General features: G+C 43.9%; 1 protein-coding gene and 1 long non-coding RNA gene across 3 annotated transcripts; both read right to left on the minus strand.

The window, feature by feature from the left end:
* Window positions 1-1,236: 1,236 nt before the first annotated feature.
* LOC144109803 (uncharacterized) lies at window positions 1,237-10,218 on the minus strand. Its single transcript, XR_013309634.1, has 4 exons — window positions 10,126-10,218; window positions 4,654-5,192; window positions 4,500-4,583; window positions 1,237-3,159 (listed from the first exon to the last, which is right to left on the minus strand). It is a non-coding gene; the product is annotated as an uncharacterized LOC144109803 (long non-coding RNA).
* Window positions 10,219-16,153: 5,935 nt separating this feature from the next.
* On the minus strand, window positions 16,154-22,508 carry LOC144109787 (uncharacterized). 2 transcript variants are annotated; one of them, XM_077642585.1, is made up of 7 exons: window positions 22,286-22,508; window positions 21,945-22,119; window positions 20,180-20,296; window positions 18,211-18,264; window positions 17,851-17,904; window positions 17,480-17,548; window positions 16,154-16,495 (listed from the first exon to the last, which is right to left on the minus strand). In XM_077642585.1, exons 1-7 carry the CDS (start codon window positions 22,354-22,356, stop codon window positions 16,397-16,399), a joined length of 639 nt encoding a protein of 212 aa, XP_077498711.1. In that variant the 5' UTR covers window positions 22,357-22,508; the 3' UTR covers window positions 16,154-16,396. The 2 variants fall into 2 exon arrangements, with proteins under 2 accessions (XP_077498711.1, XP_077498706.1); XM_077642580.1 differs by lacking the exon at window positions 16,154-16,495 and having other exon boundaries at window positions 17,263-17,548.
* Window positions 22,509-22,545: the final 37 nt, after the last annotated feature.

Here is a 22,545-nt window from a genome sequence, read left to right on the forward strand (position 1 = left end):
GGTCACCTGGAACTATCAGGAGGAAACGAAGCCGCCCACAGGCATGCCCGAGCTCTTCTATACCGGACGTCTCCCCCTGATGACCATGACGGGTGCCGCGACCTAATAGGCTTAGCAGTGTATGCTGACAATCTTGCGCCATACAGAACAGCCAGAAAGGAGTACCCAACACCACACAAATCCCTCAACAAGTTAGAAGAGAACACCCTTAGGAGACTACAAACCAACACCTACCCAACACCAGCTAAATTACACCAGTGGTACCCTACACTATACTCTCCACAGTGTCCACATTGTGGAGCGGTAGCTAACCTCTACCATATGGTGTGGGCATGCCAATATAATCCCTTAGTTGACCCCATTCCCAACCCCTCGGAGGAGCAGTGGGAGGCTATTCTGCTCAGCGATGATCCTGACCGTCAGCACTGGCTGGTGGGGAGGGCCAGCGCAGCAGCAGCAGCCAGTGGACTACCGGACTAGGCGGTCCACCCACATGTTCGGAGAACATTGAAGAAATAAAGACGTTTGTAATCAAATCAATCGGCGGCTGTTCCGCCTGTCCCAGGAAGCAGCGGGGCGCCTGACTGAAAAGTTCGAGGCGTCGCGCTTCTATCCGCAAGCTACGCACGGCCGGCCAAGAATGTCGGCAGAGAAGACTGTCTTGATTGCCTTAACCTACCTCACTACGCAGACCAGCATGGTGCAAATAGTAGACAATTAAATTTGATGTGGCAGAATCATCTGTGCAGAACAGTTTGAATCGGGTGCTGGACTTCTTGTTCAGCATATCAGAACAAGTAATCACCTGGCCAAACGAAGAGGAGCGGAGACGTAGCCACAAAGGGTTTGAGGAAATGGGCAACAAAAGAGGGATGGGTGGAGCTGCCTAAGTAATTGGCTGCATTGACGGATGTCACGTCGAAATCGCAAGGCCACCGGAATCGGAACAGTCCTACTACAACAGGAAAAAGTACCATTCGGTGATTTTGCAAGGAATCAGCAATGAGAGAAAAAGAGTTCATCGGTGTGTTCGCCGGCTATCCAGGATCCGTTCACGATGACCGGGTCCTCAGAAAAAGTTTTTTTTTTTTTTATGAGGATGCAGAAGACAAGTGCCGAGGTAGGAATGACTATTTGCTTATGACGAAAAAAAAAAAGATATTCCGCGTAAAAGTGAATAATGTACAAATAAATAAATGAAAAATGATTTTAGAGAAACATGCATGCATTTCGTTTGGCACGTGAAAAAATTTATTTCATTTGCAATATTAATGGTACATTTTTATATGTGATACAGAATTAATTGTCAACTAATATATGCATGGCATACCTTAATTTTCTAGCTAAAATTGAGATATATGTTTAATTAGCACGTCACACAAAAAAAGAATGCATATATGTTTTTGAAGGTGGATACTTGCTTGGAGATTCGGCATACCCCTTGCTGCCCTGGATACTCACACCTACAAAAGCTCTGCAAAAGGGCTGGCTGGATACCAAGAGAACTACAACCGGATGCACAGCCTTCAGAGGGCTGTAGTTGAAGGGGCCTTCGGGCTGCTGAAGAACCGATTCAGGCGGCTGTTTTATGTAAATGCCATCTCCATCAAGCAGGTCGTCCTCATCATTACTGGAGCTTGTGTTCTGCACAACTGGTGCATACGCTACAATGATGATGAGGTGGCAGCACCAGGCTTGGATGTCATCGCACAGAATGATGACAGTGGCATTGAACCATGCCCATCCACATTCAGAGACTGCATTGCAAGGATGCTGTAGACATTGCTTTCGTAACTGTTCATAGAGTTTTGGCGGGCCAGCTGTAGTATGTTCAAAGTTTAGCGTATCTTGCATCTGTGTTCCTTTTCCTTAATATATTTGCTCAGCATGTTTAAATGTACTTTTACAGTCCGTGCTTCTAAAATGTGTGTTTTTTGCCATTTCTGGGGAAGTTGTGAAGAAGCACCTGTTATCTTGACTCTGTCTTTAATGCGTGTGCACTGACGCATATATAAAATGTGTTCGCAGACTTGTTTCAAATGCTGACAATCCCATGAAAGCGGTGCAATGTACATTATACACATTTTGGTCCATTTATTTATACTCATGATAACATCAGTGTGAAGGATGCACTGTACAATTAATTTGTTCCATTATATGTATTCCATTTGTTTGTAGTGCAGACAAATCATGTGTGAAGGATGCATGTGTCTTTTTTCACTGTATAATTAATGTACAATATTATATGTGTTCCACTTGTTCGTCGTCCTAGCAGAAATTCAAAATTGTTGGGTTTAAGGCACTGAAGCAACGCACATATGGGCTGTGAGGGGCACCACAGTGGAGGGCTCTGGATTAATTTGGACCACTTGTGGTTCTTTAAGTTGCACTGCCGTTGCACAGAACATCGGCACTTTCGTACTTTAAGGAAGAAGCGCTGGCTCAGTGGTTAGAGCACTCGGGTACTGATCCGGAGTACCTGGATTCGAATCAGACTGCGGCGGCTAGCTGCATTTCGATGGAGGCAAAACGCTAAGGCGCTTGTGTGCTGTGTGATGTCAGTGCATATTAAAGATCCCCAGGTGGTCGAAATTATTCTGGAGGCCTCCACTATGGCACCTCTTCCTCTCTTCTTTCATTCGCTCCTTTATCCCTTCTCTTACGGCGTGGTTCAGGTGTCTGCCCTCTGCCGAGATGCGTGACAGATACTGCGCCATTTCCATTCCCCAAAAACCAATTAAAACAAGTTCCTAGTTCATTCAAATTGGAAGCAGTTGATACCTAACTGGTTTTAACTGCTTCCAGCAGAAATCAAATGGGAATTTGTTTCTTATACATAGCTATATATAACGTGCACACTAACAATCAATAAAATAAACAAAATTTTCTGCTTTAAATAGATGTCGACGTCATTATTGGAATTTTTTTTCTAATACATTTACCAATCTTTCTAATAGACTCAGTTTTTTCCTTTCAATTTCAACCCTTTCATCATGCCTTTTTTGTCGGTTTTCATTTTGTTTGTCAAGGGCTTTCTCGAATATGACGTATAACTTTTCTGCACTGTCTTTTCGTGATCTCTTTTTTCTTGCTCCTTCTGCAGCACTTTGCGTGGCTTCTTGGCACCCACTTGGCCCATTGTGTGAGTCCTCTGACAGGCTGAAAGTAATTAAGAAACAAAAAATTTGTTACTTCTTGCACATAACATTTCATATGGCAGGAATGGCAAAAAAGACTTGCATTTCCAGCTAAGTTGCAGAACTGAAATTACACCTTTTGAGTTGGAAACCACGGCTTTCCAGGTGGGAACTTTCAATTTCGGCTGGAATTATTGATCTGAAAATTAGGTTCAGTTGAGTGTACTTTACATTTCTAGTCAGCTTCAGCTAGCTACACCATTTGGATCATCTTCCATTTCCAGCCGAAGAATGTCACTCCAGCTCGACATTGAGCTGGAGAAGTTTTTTTCCAGATGAAACTGGTATTCCTGATCAAAGTCTGCGAGTCTGCAGATTAATCTGGATTGGGCAAGTTGGTGTCTCTGGTTGAATGTTGTAGCACTAGAAACAGAGCTGAAAATAAGAGCTAGATGTTATGGCTTCAGTTAATGCACTTAATTGTAGACCTTCCATGATATTGGCTATATCTACTTCACAAATGCCTGCAGAAATCAGTTATGCATGCACAACAAGAGGTGTTTTGAGTTTGACTGTATAACTTTTCAGCACCATTTCACTGCATTTCGCAGTTGTACTAAATATCATGAGAAATTTTATTTGCAGCGTGTTAAATGTTTCATGCATTTGTTAATAATCCATGTCCTAATTTCATTGCCATTACTCTCTTCCGTTAATTTCTATCACAAACATGTATAAGAAGCTCACATCCTAAATGAGATCTTGTGGTACCACAGTAAGTAGTACTACTAGGAACGTTCCTTTCTATGCTACGCATAAACTTTTGTTCCTGATATGAAACCATGAAATAAACTTTTGGAGCCCCCTCCCATGGCCATGCATGTTCCTGAGCTAATAAAAGGCTGTCAGCTCAACTTTTGGTACACATCAACCATTGTACACACTACATACGCTACATATGCACCCAAGCAAGGTATGTATGTAAGGTTCATACGTATATTATTTAAACGGTAAGTAAAAAGCCTGCTTGTATAACTCCCAGCTTTAACTTAGACCTTACACCTTAAGGCATGTGTGCCTTAGAAGGCATATATGCACAATGTATCCAAGAGCGTGCTCCTGTGTGAATTAATGCAAAATGATCGAAATGGATACTAGCTGAGTGTCCGACATGAAGCTGATATCTGAGATGAAACCTACGTATAAGAACCATGTCCATGATTATTTTACATATACCACACACAGCCATTTTTTAAAAAACTCGCATATCAACATCTGCTTACTGTTACAACGATATGCAACAGCACATTTATATGCCTTCTGTTTGAGTCGCAAATTTATCAAGAACTGAAAGGTACATACTTTGTGCTTGACTGCATGTGGCCAGGCCCTACCAAGAAAAGTGGCCGCATACTGTGCTGCTTGTCTAGGATTTCCTCCAGTTCACTGCATAAAAACACACATGCTGTGAAGACTTCAAGCACTTTATCAGGCTTGCACGTGCTTTAACACCTACCGCTCGTAGCTGCACATCCGTCTTTCTCTTCCGGACTTGTCGTTGTGGTCCTTTCCTTGTCGTTGTGGTATATGGTACTAGTTTTGTCATTTATATTATTCAATGAGTTGTCTTTTGTATTGGTCTGTATGATATTAGGTGTGTAATCATTTTTCATTCAAATAAGGGTTTGCATTATTTCTCGTATTTCACTCACTGCTCAATTATGATGCCAAAAACTTTAATTTTTTTTTTTTGCATCTGCTGTCTGTAATTCATTTTTACAATTGTTCTTACAGGAGGTCCCGTCCACATTCTCTGACTTTGGGACCTCCTTCTGTATTCCAATGTTTTTCTCTAACCTTGTACAATAAACATGTAATAAACGAACCTTGAACCTTGTCCTCCTGTATGCCCGCTCCAGGGTCTTCCACTTGTTTTCAGCCTGGAGAGGAGTGACAGTGCTTGTCGGGAACTGTGAGTTCACATGCACTAGCTGCCACATCCTCCCACATGGCCTTTATTGTGTGGAAGACCCTGGTTCCGTCACAAGTTCGGGCCTGCATAGGAAATGGAACAGAGTACCATATAATTGGCATATTTGTACATAAAATATATGAGGTCACGAAAACAGCGCGAAGGGAGGGTTTGAAACTCTAGGAAATAATATATACCTACGATTATAATTCAGCCAACCTTATTGGTTAACCTTCTGTTGTCTTCAGCGTGTATAGGTTCCAACTAGAATTTTTAGACGTGGAATCTAATGGGTACAATTGCAACCAGTTAGGTTTTCTGAATTTTTAACTGGTCGGAATTGGTTCAGCTTAGAGTACGTCTGCGCGCGTTATATGGTTTCGTGCCCCAGACGGCAGGAAAAAATCCGGAAGCAGCGTTACTTCACATGCAACACTTCGTATGTGAAATCTAACGCGGCGAAGCCTCCCATGCATTAACGCACACAACCTCGCATGCAGGGGAAGCTGCCGGAACCGCCAATGTATGCATATGTCGATCGTACGTATGTACGTACGTAGATCGATCATCCGACCGTACATCCTGCAGGGGCCGTTGGCACCTTTTTTTTTTTCCTTCCTTTCTTTACACAGCTCTTGCTCTTACTGCTTTCCCTTTCTGAATGATACGTCCGTTCGTAGTCACGCTTGCCCCTGTGCGGCGCCCGCGCGCTTGCTCAGCTTGCTAGGAAAAGTTGGCTTCTCCGCCTAGCTAAGAAATGTAAGGTCTCTGATTTGGCTGCACTATAGTTCCATGGAGCTCAGCGGCGGTGCCGCCAGCGTGCAGCGTCAGTTCAGTGCAGCTTGGCAGTGGCTGCCTTCGGTTGACGTTGCTGCACGTGTAAAAGCAGAGAAAAAAAAAAAGCTATGTCCTTACCACCGGATGGATGGATACGGCTGAACCCTTTACATCGGGCGGTGGCTCAAGCCACCTAGCCATGTCTTGTGAAATTTTACTCCTGTCTTGCTTTTAGCCACCAATCAGATAACCTTCGCTTGGTTACTTCTAACCTCTTAAAATCCACTTTCCCTTCACTATCCCTAAACCCCAATGCCTTGGGTAAGTCAGCCCCGCTGCCTTCCACTGTAGGGTGAAGCCCTTTACAGAAAAGTATCAAGTGTTCAGCCGTTTCCTCCTCCTCTCCGCACGCAATGCACAAAGTGTCTATCTCCTGGTACCTGACTCTATACGTCTTAGTCCGCAAAACTCCAGTCCTGGCCTCAAACAACAAAGAACTTCCCTTACAATTATCATAGATATTTTCTTTGACAATTTCCTGTTTAAAGGTCCGGTACGTTCCCAGTGCCGATTTCGTCGGCATCCCTGTTTTCCACAGAGTTCTCTCTGTTTCTTTAACATTTTTCTTAACCGATAATTGCTGATTTGCCTCCTTACTGCTGTCCAGATATTTGCTTGTCAATTTTCTAGTTCGCTTTCTCCATTTCGTGTCAACATTCTTTATATACAGGTATCTGAAAACTTTCCTAGCCCACCGCTTTTCCTCCATCTTTCTCAATCGTTCCTCAAATGCTATCTTACTGCTAGCCTCTCTGCTCTCGAAAGACGCCCATCCCATATCCCCCTGTACCCCCTGATTTGGTGTATTGCGATGTGCTCCCAAAGCTAACCTCCCTACTCCCCGTTGCCTAATTTCCAGCCTTGCTTGAACATCTGGCCTCATACACAGGACCGCATTCCCGAAGGTCAGGCTAGGGACCATCACCCCTTTCCAGATCCCTCTTACCACCTCATACCTATTGTAATTCCACAGTGCCCTATTTTTCATGACAGCTGCATTCCTACTAGCTTTATTCCTTACATATTTTTCATGCTCTGTCAGATGCTCAACACTGTTATTTATCCACACCCCAAGATACTTGTACTCATTCGCTACTTTTAGCACGAACTCCTGTATTCTATGCTCGCCGCCCTCTTCATTAAATATCATGACTGCAGATTTTTCCTTACAATACTTGAAGCCTAATCTATCTCCCTCTGTACTGCATATGTCTAACAACTTTTGCAGGTCTTCCTTGTTGTCAGCCATTATCACTATATCGTCCGCGTATATTAGTCCCGGTAATGTCTGTTTAATCATTTCCCCTTGCTTGAAAAAAGATAGGTTGAAGCCTAGTCCGCTCCCCTCTAGCTTGGCCTCCAAGCCTTGCAGGTACAACATGAACAACAAAGGGGACAGAGGACATCCTTGTCTAAGCCCCCGCTGTATCTCTACAGGCCCTGATACATTTTTTTCCCATTTTATGAGCACTCTGTTACCTCTATATATATCTTTTAAAAGATTAATTACTCCATTTTCCACATCCAATGTGCACAATACGTCCCACAAATGCTCCTGAGTAACGTTGTCATAGGCTCCCCTAATATCCAGAAATGCTAGCAATAAGGGCCTATGTTCCTTTTCCGCAATTTCTATACACTGTGTCAATGAAAATAGATTGTCCTCCAACCTCCTTTGTTTCCGGAACCCATTCTGTAGTTCCCCTAACAACCCCTCGTTCTCCACCCAAGCCTGCAGTCTATCCTTTATAATTTGCATCACCACCCTGTAAACCACAGATGTCACTGTTATGGGGCGATAGTTACTTACGTCTGCTTTGTCCCCCTTTCCCTTATATATCATGTTCATTCTACTTAATCGCCATTCGTCGGGGACTTTCTCATCCACTATCGTTTTGTTCACTACCTGTATTAATGTTTACTTGGATTTTGGTCCTAACTTCTTTAACAACATAATCGGGATACCATCTGGTCCTGTTGATGTGCCACTAGGGACCTTCTTCTCTGCCCTTTCCCACTCTCCTTGCTCAAGTGAAGCTATTGCTGTAACCGGTCTATCCTCCTTCGATAAATTATGTACCACGTGCTTTGCTGAAAATTTTTCCGTCATCCTTGTTCCTATGTGTTTTATTGCTTCATCCCCTTCTAGTCGAATACCCTCATCTGTAACAATAAACCTTTGTTCTAGCCTAGTTTTATTACTCATTGCATTTAGATGTTTCCAGAATTTTTGGGCTGCTTTTCTATCCTTTTTATTTACTTTTGACATCCATTGGGCACCCTTTCTTCTAATTTTCTCATTAATCAAATAGGATGCGTCCCTTCTACACTTTATGAAGGTATCCCATTTTCTGTCTACTTCGGGTTTTGGTTCCCTCCTCTTCTTGGAATATCTGTGTTCCCTGGATGCTTCCTTGCGCTTTTCTATTGCCCTCTTGACCTCCTCATCCCACCAACTCTTGGGTTTGCATCTTTTCCCTTTTAGCTTTACTCGCACCCCAGCTAGCTCTAGCTCCAGTAATCGAGTTAATTTGGTTAAGTCCACTCTGTTTCACTATCCTCAAAAATTACTTTCTCGATTTGTTTGGCTGCTACTTCCAATTGCTTTTCTGAGTAAAAATTTCCCCCTGATTGTTCATCTTGTTTCAGTCCTACATTGCTTTTTCTTCTGAAGCTCAACTTGATACGCTTGTGGTCACTACCTAGACTTCTGGAACCATCTCCATCTATGCTCATTACCCCTAATCTGTTATACATCCTCTGTGACATTAGTGCATAATCTATCGTCGAGTGCAGACTCCCCGCCTCCCATGTTATGAGCCCTTCACACTTCTCGGTGCTGTTGCATACAACTAAATCATGCCTGTCACACATGTCCTGCAGCATGCTTCCTGTCGAATCCGTGTAACCATCCAGGTCTTCTATGTGTGCATTCATGTCGCCTAATATAATTATCTCGCCCTGTCCTCCTAGCTCATCAATGTCGCTTGCAATACATTCCAACATTTTCCTGTTTTCCTCTTTGGCATTAACCCCTGTCCACAGGTATACAAAGCCAAGGAGTGTTTGCTTGCCTGCCACTGTTCCTTTTAGCCATAAATGTTCCCTGCATCCCAGTCTAACCCTTTGAAAATTCATACTTTTATGAATGAATGCCCCAATTCCACCTCCCTTTCTGCTGCCCTCTGTTCTATTGCAATATTCCCATGCATAGTCTGGGTTACAGGGTGGTTGCTCCATGTCTCTAAGATGTGTTTCCGCTAAAACATATACCATTAATTCCTCCTGTCTTAACTGTTCTTCTATTTCCTCCCATTTCAGTCTATTCCTTCCACCTTGCATGTTAATGAAACCTATATCTGAATTAACTTGGCCCTGGCGCTTGCGTCTCTTTCTTCCCCTATGGTTCCATTGTCCGTTTGATCTTAATTCTTCCTTCTCTACACTGGTTCCTTCAGAGCTCTGGGTCCCCCCAAAAAAGCTGTTGCCTGGCGATCCTACTACCCACCTTCATTTCGTTCTCGCTGTACTACAGCACTGTACGATCGACGAGCCTCGTCCCCCACCTGACACTTCTCCGAACTGGGGTGCCCAGCCGGCCGCGACCTGAGCGCTTCAACCTGTTTTTCTAGCTGGGTCCGCTTTTCCCGCTCTTCTTTAATCTCGCCCACCATTCGCTTCAACAGGGCGGCATTATTCTCCTCCTTTTTAATCAAATCGGCGACCTGAGCTTCCAGCTTAATCCGTGCCTCTCGTTCGACCTGCCGGTCCGCATTAAGAGCATTAAACCCAGCTTCCCTTTCCCCTTTTAACGCATGAACGGCGTCCCCAAACCGCTTGCACATCTAGCAGCACATCTAGCGAAGCTAGCCTCATCCGCCTCGGCTAAGCTCCCGAACCCAGTCTCATCTAAGTAACACCAAAGGTCGCACCCTCGTGATAAAAAAAAAAAACGCGTTAAAATCGAGCACATGTCAGCATACATATTAAATTGCAAAAACAATCATTTTTGTTTTTTTTTCTTTTTTGGAATTAAATGAATGCATGAAACAAACATAAGAGGTTCACAACGCCCGCATGCAATAGACAATATCCAGTTCAAAATAACTTCATCTATTTTCATCGATAATTGATGCACATAGCTAGATTTTGAGTATATAAGAAAACTTCGCGACGTACGTTATAATGTTTACCACATCGCCTTCGTTCTAGCCACGGAGGAAGGAAACCATAGGAGAGGCCCTCGCTATCCAAGCCGCATGACAAAAAACGTGCAGGAAGTCACGTGGTTTTGCAAGGCCTACTGGGATTTGTTGGCCGATGGCGCAGCCAATAGCAGCGTTGGGCGCAGCGGCGTCGTCTGCTTCACGCATCACCCATGTCGGCAGACCGGTCGAGTAGAGTTGGAAATTCGCATTTTTATTCAATCGTTGTGGTCCGCGGGAGGCACAAAGTTCCAGAGGCCTGTAGTCGGTGCTGGTCTTCATTGCTGTGCGCTTAGTTCATTCAGGATGCCGTCTTGACGAAAGCGGTTGTTTTGGAACCCCGCGACAGCTTTCTCTGAAAAGGCTTGGCTTGGCGCTATTCTCTTTCGGCTTTGTGCGGTTGCGTCCCTCAACGCTGCTAGCCTTGTTCCAAGGAGAAATTGACAGTGCCGACGGCTCATAAAGCGATAGACGACGGTGACACGCTGGTTTATGGTTACAGCAGCGCGGGAAGAAAAAGTGCGAGTCGGCGCTTAATTGTTTTGTGTGTGAATACGTGTTCTGCGTGTTCCTTCATTTTTGTGTATTTTTCCCGCGCTGTTTTAACCACGAATAAATACAAACTCGTCCAGACCGTGTCCTTGTAAGCATGCCCGTTGCGTCTACATTCCCCTATGCATGACGGTCACAACTGGTGGCGACCGATATGCGTACGTGGGCCGCGGTGTGCTCACCGAAGCGTGCAGTGCCAAGGAAGCCGCGCCGCATGCGATGGTATCCGTCAGCAAAGCGATACGCGAAGCAGTCTGAAGCGTACCATATGTTTACTGTACGCTGTGCGAGCGATATGTCAACTGCGTGCAAGTTTTCTCCGATATGGACCCAGTGGATCGACCGACCCGCGCTGCTGTCTCGATCGAGTGCTGTTGTGCGAGCGTAAGGACACATAGCCGGGTTTAGGAGACGCAGTGTTAGGTTTAAAACATTTGCGCTTAAGGGTGGTGAAGTGTAAGGCCATGCCTCTGTAAGATTGAGTGTACCTCGCAACTTACCGTTTACCGAGATGCCGAGTCGACCCTCGCGACCACCTCGCCGAGTTGCACTTTCTTGCATTCAGCTGATTAAACGGATTAATGAAGTCCAAAATTTGTATTTTATTGGACAATCAAAATATGAGCTTTAAAAAGGTTTGATACAGCATAACACTTATTACAAAACATAGCTTGCTACCTGAAGCAAGCAAAATCTTTTAACAAAAATGATAACACATGGAAGGAGAACACACGTACATAAAAAGGATTCAACAAAAAAGACCAGAAGAAGAAATGCACAACTGAATTAGATCACTTTGCAACCATGAACCATTCGAACAGAGAGAGTAAAACATATATAGGAAGGCAGTAAATGGGGGCTTTGAGACAGAAAAATATTTGTGGACCGATCTTGCCAAATTGTGTGAAAGCTTTCATTTCTCGGTAGTTGTTTCTGCATCACAAAGTTGATAAAATTCAAGCGATGCAAATGCAAAGTAATTGGAGCACTGCATGGAAGTGACTTGAAAAATTGGTAACAGTTGTCGCAGCTAGTGGAAAAAGTGAATCATTTTCCTCCCTTCTGCTTCATGTATTCCTTTCTGTAATATATGTAAAGAGAGCACCCTGCTGACACTGTTTCTATTGTTGCATTGTTGTATTTGACTCTTATCTGCCTAGCCTGAAACAGTATAGAAATAGCATAGTTTTCTGTCCAATTTTCTGTTCTGTTTGTTGTGTACTATGTGGTACTTGTGTGCACATGCTGTTTTATATTTGTCAAAACCACGAGCCAACCAACATAGTCTGCACATAAGTCGGGCATTTGAGCTGTGCACAACTAAGGCATGATGACAGCTAAAGAATGTTTAATATAATGTACAAATTGCGGCCGGTAGAATGATAAGGTTGTCCTCTGTATGCATGAATGCACCAAGTGCATGTGGAAAAGTGTTTTCATCATTTAAGAACATGAATTTGTTGCAAAACTTATATGCTAGTGCTTACTCTGTTGCTGCGTGCAGTGGGATGATCACCCCCTTTTGACACTATTACTTTGAAAGGCCAAAATCACCTTCAGTTGTGTTGAATATCTAGAACTAAAATTGTAAGTATGGTACACTAATTACTCTCTTGATTATTCTGGCTTCTATAGTATGAAAAACATGCACTCCATATTTTTTACAAAATACGAGATACTTCAGTCACCCTGTACCCTAAAGGACAGTAGTGCAGGCACGCTGTAAAGAAAGCTCTGGGAGACTGCTAACTGCAGCCCCTATTCTTGAACATCAGTGACCAATGTCCATCTGTGAATCTACAGCATATAGATTCATGAACAAGAACTAGCATTTGCGCTCTGGACATGTACTGATTTTACTTAACTGACTTCTTTTTTAAAATGTGCGTATTGTTCATTTACCACAAAAGACGAAAATCTGATTTTAGGAAGCAGGTAATTTCTGGTTGATTCAGTAGCAATCAAGCTAAATCAAAACCCTGATTACTCCTGAAAAAACTGACAGTGACTGCCTTCAAGCATGAGCCTAAGTCGGTGGTGTACATGACGCATTCACATTAAAAAGCTATTCTTTTCAATACTCAGTATGACAGGTTGTAATGTACTCTAAACTGTGAGCGGCCGTTTGAATAGAATTTTATTCTGACAAAGTCAGACATGAAAGTCTGTTACATGTAAGATTCTTATTCAGCTCATATTGCGGCAGCAAGCTGCAGTGTCAACATGAAGCATGGGACCCCTATGGGCTGGTTGCATTCATACTCTACGGTAAATTAAGACATGTGCTGACGAAAACCAAGTCTGATTTTTGAATTCTCACTGTCGCATCAGTCACTGCCCCTTGAATTGAGTTATTTTTTTAAACATCTGCCGGACCTGAGCAGTGTGCAGGCTCTCGGTTGCCTGCTTGCCAACATGAAACAAGCGCATGTTGATGTAATTTTCTGCAACACTTCTGACAAGGTGTATGTAATGATTGTCGAGTGGAGAGTTGTCGAACATGTGCTCATGAAGTTCATTGAAGAGCTCTCTACCGTGGAATGCGTAAAGAACCTCGTGGAGAAGATCAGTGAGTAGTGTTCTTGATGCCAATTTGTTCAGGCGCACTGCCGTCCTGATCACCGCCTCCGATTTTTGACAGATCTTCAGTACACTTTCTGATGGGTATTTCAGCCCTCCTCTGCTTTTCCTCTTAATTAGTGAGTAAATGTTTCCTCGTTCTGTTGTGAGTAGTGCACTTGTGCAGTGCTCACAAGTCAGCTTTGCAGCCAATTTATGAGCTACATAACCTGCCATGTAAGCCACAATTCGGCCTCCACATTCACTGATGTAGCCTGGAGCTATGATGTAGTCATGGTCTGCAGCTGTTACCTGAGACTGCTGAACAGCATCACTGTCTAGAAGTTGCCTCCTTGGTGCAGATATATTCAAGACCTGAGAAGAAATAACTGTTGCACTGCTGCATGACAATATGGAGATGCTGTCCAGGCTCAGACAGTTGCCTGTTGATACATCAGCCAGTTCACTTTGAACAATCACTTTTTTGAAGGCAGCACGAAACTGCTGTGTAGTAGGGTTGTCATTATGCCCGCCATGTGCTTGAATCAGGCCAAAAAACAGTTCCAAATGGTCCTGGCAAATTTTGTGGGCCGGAATGTACTTCAGCACTCGTTTTTCAGTGACAAGAAAATGAAAAAGGCTAATCAGGCTTTGCATGCAGATGATAAAACCTAAGAAACCCGTCTTTCGGTTTGTTTCAATCATTCGTCTTCCATTTGCAGACTCCTTCAAGGAAGAGAGGTAATGGGTTGTGGTTTTGAACATGCCTTCGAAAGCTTCAATGTCCTTTTCATTTATAGGTTTCGTCCAACCTTTCTGATATGGGCTTCTAGAATTTAGGGCATCAAATGTCTCATTAATTTTCAACAAAACATTCTCTGTTGCCTGTGTGCCAGAAAAACCTTTCAGGTCAAGTTCCCTGCACTCGGCTAGTGCTGTCGCAACAGAAGTGCTCATTACTTGGGCAGCAAGTCTAACTTTCATGGGCTGCCGCTGCCACTCAATATGAGCTCTGCGCAACTTGTTAGCCAAATGTAGGCCTTCTTTCTGCTGCACAGTATGCAGCCGCTCAATATGCTCCCATGACACTGTCCTTCCTTGGTGGTCAATAAAGTACCTCTTGTGTGCCAGTGCATTCCTCACAAGTTTTAGCATATGGCAGGGATCCAAAAAAGCTGCCACTGGTTCCTGGGTAGCTGGGTGTCGAAAGGTTGTTTTTAGGTCTCCCACATGTTGGAAATCACACCCAAGCTCTTGCAACATAGCCAGATTTGCGGGCGCCCCGTCACAAGTGAGTGAAGCAACCATAGCTCCAGCATCATGTGCCTTATGAAGGCACTGGGTGACAAGGTTAGCCCTCTGTGTTCCAATTAGGCCATCAACTAGGAAGTACCCAAGGGGCAACTTCCATCGCCCATTAATAGCCACAGCCATTATAATGAATGCAGCCTTTGCTCGTGGCAAAGAGTCGCTGTCAATGCCACTGCCAAAGTCAACAAACCCTTCAAAGTTGCGTTTGTTTCACTGGATGTTTTGCCGAATAGCCATTTCATCAACCATGAGGCTGCAAACTGTTCGGTGCCCCTTGCTTGCTGTTTCAGCACACTTCATTTTTAGTGCATTGAAAGCTTCTGTTGAAAGTCCTGCCTGGCCATCAACAGTCTCATACCATTTTCGCAGAGTTCTGGGATGTGGGAGGCACGTGTCAAAAACTTTCCTGACATACTGATAGGCTCGTGGGGAATAGAAATTTAAAGTTAAGGCAAAAGTTCTCAGTTCAGGGGAGTACTGCTTTGGAGTGCCAATTCCACCATGCTTTCCGACTTGTCTTTCAAGTAGGTGCTTATTTACTTTACCCAGGCCATCTAAAACAGACACTTGCTCTGTCAGGAGGATATTCTCCGTAGTTAAAGCTGACAGAACAGATTTTAGTTCCGCATTTTTCTTTTGCAGTCTTCGCCTTGTTTGCTGCAGCCTTTTTATGCTTTTTCTTGACTGAGCATGCATTGCAGAAAACCATGCAGCCCTTGCTCTCAAGTAAGCTTTTTCGGGTGTGTCCTCCTATGAAGAGAGATAGAAAATGCAATGCATCATTAGAACAATGCACACCCAAGCCTTGCATACCACAGTTACAACAGTGTGCACATATAAAACACAAAGCACTCTGAATGTTCCATTAAAAGAAGAATGAAGGAGCTCAGCTAATCTTCTCGTCCTACTTTAATATCAAAGTGTTTCACCTCTGATGGAAATGCTCAGCATGCCATCACTCACAACACACAGAAAATTCACTTGATCATCTTTTTCTCGCACATTGTACCATAGCAACAGATCATTTGCCCTGTCACATATTTTACCAGCACCTCACCTCGCATCAAGCCGGTAATGCCTACAAGGGTAACCCTGTTTTTGTCCAGATGGAAAAGTACAAAAATTCACCTGTAACCTTAATGATGAAAGAATGCAATGATTTACCTTCCAGGATTGCCATGATAACAGAGTCTTTGTTATTTCAGTCAGGATCACTTTCTTATATGGATTCCTCACACTTTCAGTAGCAAAATTTGATTTCTCAGATGACTAATTCGCACCTGCTGTTTATTTTTTCTTTGTGAATTTTTGTAAGAATATTTACTTGGCAATGATGTTTCTCGACTTGCACCTGAGTGCCGTACCTACGCTGCTTTTTTTGTTTTTGAAACAATTTTGTTCCGCTTTGAGTCCCCCCCATCTCCCCCTATGTAATGCCCCTAGTGGACCCTTAGGGTACTTGAATAGATCAATAAATGAAGCTGTGACTCACCGATTCTCCTCTGGTAGATGGAGAGGTGTCCAAGAAGAAGATTCCATAATGTGCTCCTCAGCTTGATATGCAGGCCACTCACACGTACTTAAAAATTCATTGGTTTATTGATTCATCATTGCATACAATATACCATGCAGATCAGTTAGTAGATATTAGTAAAAATTGCCACGGCGAAATCAAGCTAAGTCCATTCACACAGTCTGGGTGCCTGCACATGCTGCGTTAAAGATTATGCTAATAATGCATGCTGTGGATGGGCCACTCACGCTATCAAATAAGCTCTTGGCATATGCACAAGCATTTGACATTCATGGTGTTGAATTCTGCTTCAGAAATAGGCACATTTGACAGGTCCATTTACCATTGCTGGCCTCCTTCTTCGTGGCGTCCCAACAGAGGCTGAGGCGGTTGGCAAAGTCGGAAGTTCCTGCATAAGATAAACTGTTTAGTAATGCAGCCCACCTTAGAATGCCTGTTGCCCTGTTCTCCTCCGCCATGCATCAAGGCATAAGAAGGAAAGCAGGACATGAGGCTAATCACAAAATTACTCGGCATGCCCACTACTGGGCCACGCAACAGCTTCAGTGCATATGTACTCAATGCCTTTCGATGTCACTGCAAAAGAAAAATGCTCGCACATTGTTAAACTCATATCACCTAGCATGTTAAGGTAATGTTATATGTCTACACATTTTATTTTTATTATACACTCAAAGTGTTGCAGAAATAAAGCAGGGTTAATAGCACAACTGTGTAGAAGCGTGAATACATACAGCTTTAAAAATTATTGCATTAAATTTTGTGTCGTGCAATCTCCTTTTCTGAATGCCCACTGGAACTGACGTTAAAGAGGTTGGCATGTACCCATATAAGAAGTATTTCATGAAAACTTATACAAGGAACAACTGAAAAAGAAGAAAACATGACAGTACAAATTTTTCATGTAGCACGCATGCCAGTTTGCACCGAATACTTTCTACATAGCTGTCAATGACCTTGTCCAAAATCAGTAAAACTAGTTTGGAATAACGTGAGAAAATTTTGTAGAAAAGATATCACTGACCTGGTGGAGTATGTCTTGCATAGCCAAATTTTTCTTGATACTGACAGATTATTTGTAGTGGAACTCTGACGAGATGACTATATTGATTTGTGTAACGAACATAAGCAATGAAGGCACATGAAAGAATATTGTAGCAGCTACTAATGTGCTTATGTGGTTCCACAAAAAGGTACCATCCTATATGAAGGATCTTTGCAGAACCTACTGCACTCTGCTACTGTCTCCGGTAAGCACGGGGCCTGACAAACAACTGCAGGTTCTACTGTACATTGCAGAATTGCAACGACATCGTACCTCATGCAGTGAATAAACCTGGATGGAAACCACACAGGACGATATGAAACTTACTGGTGTAAGTTGAAAGGCTTGAGATGGCCCTGGCTGAATGTCCAGCATTGTGGCCACATCCATAGATGCCTGTAAAAAAATTTTGTTCAGGAGAAATGTGTGTGTACCGAGACATAACAAGCGTTCAGTTTTAAGCACCTAGTGAAAAGTGGAGAAGCATCACACTACTAGACCGTTTTGAGTTATGTCTGAAGGAATAAAGATATGACTGGTGTGCTGAGGTGGCTTGGTCAAAACTTCCTCTGAGCCTGCGCCAGGAAGCTTTCTTTTACATAAAAATTCACCCGTTTCGTGACTCGTGCTGCGAGATAAACTCAGACACTGTCAATCTTCTAGCAGTTGCTGTCACAAAATGGTATATCGTAACATACCTGTTGTGATGGGCCTGGTAAAGTTTCCTGGCTTTCAGTGACATCCATAGGTGCCTGTGAAAAAAAATTTTATTCTTGAGAAATATGCTTAATCTACCAAAGCATAAGATGTATTAAGTTCTAAGCAACTACTGAAAAATAGAAAAGCATCACACTGCTAGGCTGTGTTTTCAGTTCTGTCAAAAGGATTATAAAAAATGACTAATGTGTTGAGGCGATTCAGAGAAAACTTCCTCTGAGCCAGTGCCAGGATGCATTCTGTTACAGAAATCTGTTTTTGGTCGCTCGTGCTGCGACATAAATGCAGACACTGTTGTTCTTCGAATTGATGCAGTCACAAAATGGCATATTGTAAAATACCTGTTGTGATGGGCCTGCCAAAGTCTCCTGGCTTTCAGCGACATCCATAGGTGCCTGTAAAAAAAAATTCATTCTGGAGGAATGTCATCATCGTCATCATCAGCCTGACTACGCCCACTGAAGGGTGAAGGCCTCTCCCATGTCTCCAATTAACCCTGTCCTTTGCCAGCTGTGGCCACTGCATTCCCGCAAACTCCTTAATCTCACCCGCCCACCTAACTTCCTGCCGCCCCCTGCTACGCTTGCCTTCTCTTGGAATCCACTCTGTTACCCTTAGGGACCAGCGGTTATCTTGCCTTTGCATTACGTGCCCTGCACAAGCCCACTTCTTCCTCTTGATTTCAACTAGGATGTCATTAACCCACGTTTGTTCCCTCATCCACTCTGCCTACTTCTGGTTTCTTAACGTTACACCTGTCATTTTCCTATCCATAGCTCACTGTGTTGTCCTTAACTTAAGCTGAACCCTCTTTATTAGCCTCCACATTTCTGCCCCACAGATGAGTACCGGTAAGATACAGCTGTCGTAGCCTTTTCTCTTGAGGGATAATGGTAAACTGCCATTCATGATCTGGGAGAATCTGCCATATGCGCTCCACCCATTCTTATTCTTCTAGTTATTTCCCTTTCATGATCTGTATTAGCGGTCACTACCTGCCCTAAGTAGGCATATTCTCTTACTACTTCCAGCACCTCGCTACCAATTGCGAACTGCTGTTTCTACTTTGGTTTTCTGCATATTATTTTTTAGCCCCACCATTCTGCTCTGCCTGTCTAACTCATTGATCATGCTTTGCAGTTCTTGTCCTGAGTGGCTTAGCAAGGCAATGTCATCAGCGAATCGCAAATTACTCAGGTATTCTCCATTAACTCTTATCCCCAAATGTTTCCATTTCAGGCCGCGGAATACCTCCTGTAAACAGGCAGTGAATAGCATTGGCGAGATCGTGTCTCCCTGCCTGACACCCTTCCTTATTGGAATTTTATTGCTGACTATATGGAGGGCTATGGTAGGCGTGCAATCGTTATAAATATCTTCCAATATTTTCACATAACACTCTTCCACACGCTGATTCTGCAGTGCCTGCATGACAGTTGAGGTTTCCACTGAGTTAAATGCTTTCTCATAATCAATGAAGGCCATATATAGGGGTCGGTTATAATCTGTGCATTCCTCTATCACTCACTGATAGCGTGAACATGATCTATTGTTGAGTATCTTTTACGAAAGCCTGCCGAATTATTTGGTTGATTAAAGCCTAAGGTTGTCCTGACTATTAGCGATTACCTTAGCAAATACTTAGTAGGCAATGAACAGTAAGCTGATCGGTCTGTAATTCTTCAAGTCCTTGACGTCTCCTTTATAAAGATAATGTTAGCATTCTTCCAAGCTCCTGGTACTCTCGAGGTCACAAGGCATTGCATATATAGGATGGCTAGTTCTACTAGCACAATCTCCCCTCCCTCCTTCAACAAATCTGCTGTTACCTGATCCTCACCAGCTGCTTTCCCGCTTTTCATTCCTACTAAGGCTTCCGTTACTTCCTCTTCTCTCACTGCTACGGGATGTCCCATTGCTGTGCGCTGCGGCTTCTCTCATTAACGTTCTGATTGCATTGGCTACTGCATAGATTTGTGTCTCTTTGGCTATTTGATATCTTGTCCATATTGCTAATGATATTGCCCTCTTTGTCTGTTAACGCATACATCATGTACCAAGCATACAAGGTGTTCAGCTTTAAGCAGCTAGTGAAAGATGGAGGTGGAGCATCACACTTTAAGACTGTTTTGAGTGCTGTCTGAAGGGTTAAGAAATATGATGACTATAGTGTGTCATGGGATTCGGATAAATCTTCTGGTGAGCCCGTGCCAGGAAGCAGTGTTTGTAGCTCCTACTCAAACATATACACAGCCACTGTGATGCTTTGAATAGCTGTAGTAGTCACAAAACAGCGCTGTTTGAAAATACCTGTTGCAGTGGAGACGCTGGGAATGTGTGACTTTGTGTTAGTGCTTGCTGGGCGCCATGCTGAGCAGTGGCAGCAACAGCTGTGCCATCGCCTGGCTGCTGTGAAAGGGGTTCCTGCTGTAAATGAATAATGAGGTGCATCACATGCTCGCAGTGGAACGCCAGCCTTAGCTAAAAAGATGCATGTAATTCAACAGACAGATGTACCAATCTGAGACTGTCAATACGGAACACAGCCAGTGGGCGAGAGTGCACCCATTTCTTAAGAAAGCAACAGCAGAGAAATGCATTGTTAGTACAGCAGGTCTACCATATTTTCGAGAAGGGAGAGTGGGATGTCTCTCCTCAGGCTCACCCAGCTATACCCCATGAAGTGTGTATGGTATGTGTATGAGGAATTATATATGCAGAACTGCCGTATCTGTATAATAAGGGAGCTAATTATACTCATTGGCATCCACCGAAGCGCAGCTATGCGGCTAAAGGAAAGCTATAAATTGTTTCCACAGAAACATCGCAAAAGAAAACGGGATTCCCCTAAACATTTGGCCAAGCTTACTGCCTGTGTTTTGTCTTTTTTTCTTTGTCTCATATGCTTCCCTTTTTCCTTATGTGTATGACATTTACCGTATTTACTCGCGTAATTTGCGCCCGCACATAGATTGTGCACCCCAAAAAGTTTCAAACTTTTAACCCGATAAAAAAAAAAACTACTCGCACATTTTGCGCACTATGCTGAGCCAGACCACCAGCATGTACGCGGGTGCGAACTGTGCCGTTTACCCGGCTTGCTCGCGCTGGCGGTCGCTATCCCGGACGAACAGTTGCGCGCGCGCCCGAATCCAAAACTCTACCGTACCGTTTGCTATACGGTTTGCCGCTAGTCAGTCGGGCCACACGCAAGGGCCCCGTTTTATTGCCCGTTATCTCCTCCCACGGCTGACTTCGCGATTGAATCTTTGCGCGTTTATTGCTTTGAGCTAAGCACGTGCCGTCATGTCATGCCACCCCGCGGGGAGCTATAGCGTGGGGAAGGGGGAGGGGGAGGGGGGACGTGTCAACCTTGTTGCCATGGGGCGAGGGGTGCCAACCTTTTTTTTAGGACGTGTTCGGATAACTCGCTTGCGCGTAAATTGCGCACCCTCTTTTTGGAGCCCTAATTAAAGAAAAAACGTGCGCAAATCACGCGAGCAAATACGTACGGTGCTCTATGCCTTATGGAACTTCTTTGTGATTTCCTTTGTAAACGAACTATAGTTTTAAGGAATTACAGTGCTCTCTCAGTGACACTTCCCAGGTGCTATGGCCGAGATGACAACAAAAAATGCACCGCCTACTGCTAGGCGCAAACATTTGCACACTACAAGTAATAATTAAATAGAAATGATGTCCCAAGGAAAACTGTGGTGTGCTCGATGCTCTCTTTTTTTTTTATTTTCTTCTAATGATGGAGTGCGTAAGCTAATAAATAAATAAATTATCATGTACAGTAAGCAGAATTTCACCAGAGCCATATGTAAACCGCAGCCAGTTTAGGAGAATAATGACACAATTACTTTTTATCAGTGCGGGAGTACTGTAGCCGCGCTACTCGATCATAACGTCTAGCTAAAGCCATTTATTCACAAATCGTTCTATTTCTTGCACGAACACCTAAAATATCATATTGAACGCATGCTTATGCAGTCAAGTTATAATAAAGCACCTTCTCAATAAGAGCATTTCTTTCCAATCTCTTGAGAATGTATAGAAGGTGGTTCCTCACCTGAAGGGGGACGGCATCCGCACGTATACGAACTACGAGCGGCGACATCCGATCGAAGTGCTCGGGCAGGAAATGTTTCGAACATACGCAGGTCCATTTTGCTGGCTCCCAGTCTCTTTGGCCTGGTCTAACGGCCTCAGTCCACTGCCTCCTTTGCTCTGGATCTTTCGGAAACCTGTTTGAAAACAATACTATTCACTGCACTCGGACAAAGAGCCACCAATAAGGCCTGGGCGGTACGAATACCACGTTCACGCCGTGTCGTGCGTTATGTTCTGCGAGCATGCATTTTACTCATTACGCAGTCAATTGAATACGAAAACAAAATGCAGTATACTTACGTGTGGAAAGTGACGCCCGGTTCTTGTCCTGGCGTGCGCGACCGACACCCAGGAACGCAGCAGCTGGGCATCGCAGCGTCTTTGTTGTCAATGGGAGCAGAAGCAGAAGTCTCACTTTCCGCCGTGTCTGACAGCTGCCGACAGCCTGGCGCGGCGCGAGATCGTCTGCTCGCGCCGCTCGCGTTGATCTTCGCGGCGCTCGCATGCCATGCAATGGCGGCGCTCGCATGCCATTGGCTGAGAAAACGGCCAAGTGTCAT

The sequence above is a fragment of the Amblyomma americanum genome, chromosome 1 (genome assembly GCF_052857255.1).
Source record: "Amblyomma americanum isolate KBUSLIRL-KWMA chromosome 1, ASM5285725v1, whole genome shotgun sequence".
Lineage (NCBI taxonomy): Eukaryota > Metazoa > Arthropoda > Arachnida > Ixodida > Ixodidae > Amblyomma > Amblyomma americanum.

What these genes read in the sequence shown, in the direction of transcription:
- LOC144109787 (XM_077642580.1), bottom strand. Translation starts at nt 22,356, where the DNA reads ATGCCCAGCTGCTGCGTTCCTGGGTGTCGGTCGCGCACGCCAGGACAA. An exon ending in CGGATGCCGTCCCCCTTCAG is followed by an intron (nt 20,297 to 21,944) that starts GTGAGGAACCAC and finishes ATTCATTTACAG; the next exon opens with CAGGAACCCCTTTCACAGCA. An exon ending in TGGCAGGCCCATCACAACAG is followed by an intron (nt 17,905 to 18,210) that starts GTATTTTACAAT and finishes TTTTTTTCACAG; the next exon opens with GCACCTATGGATGTCACTGA.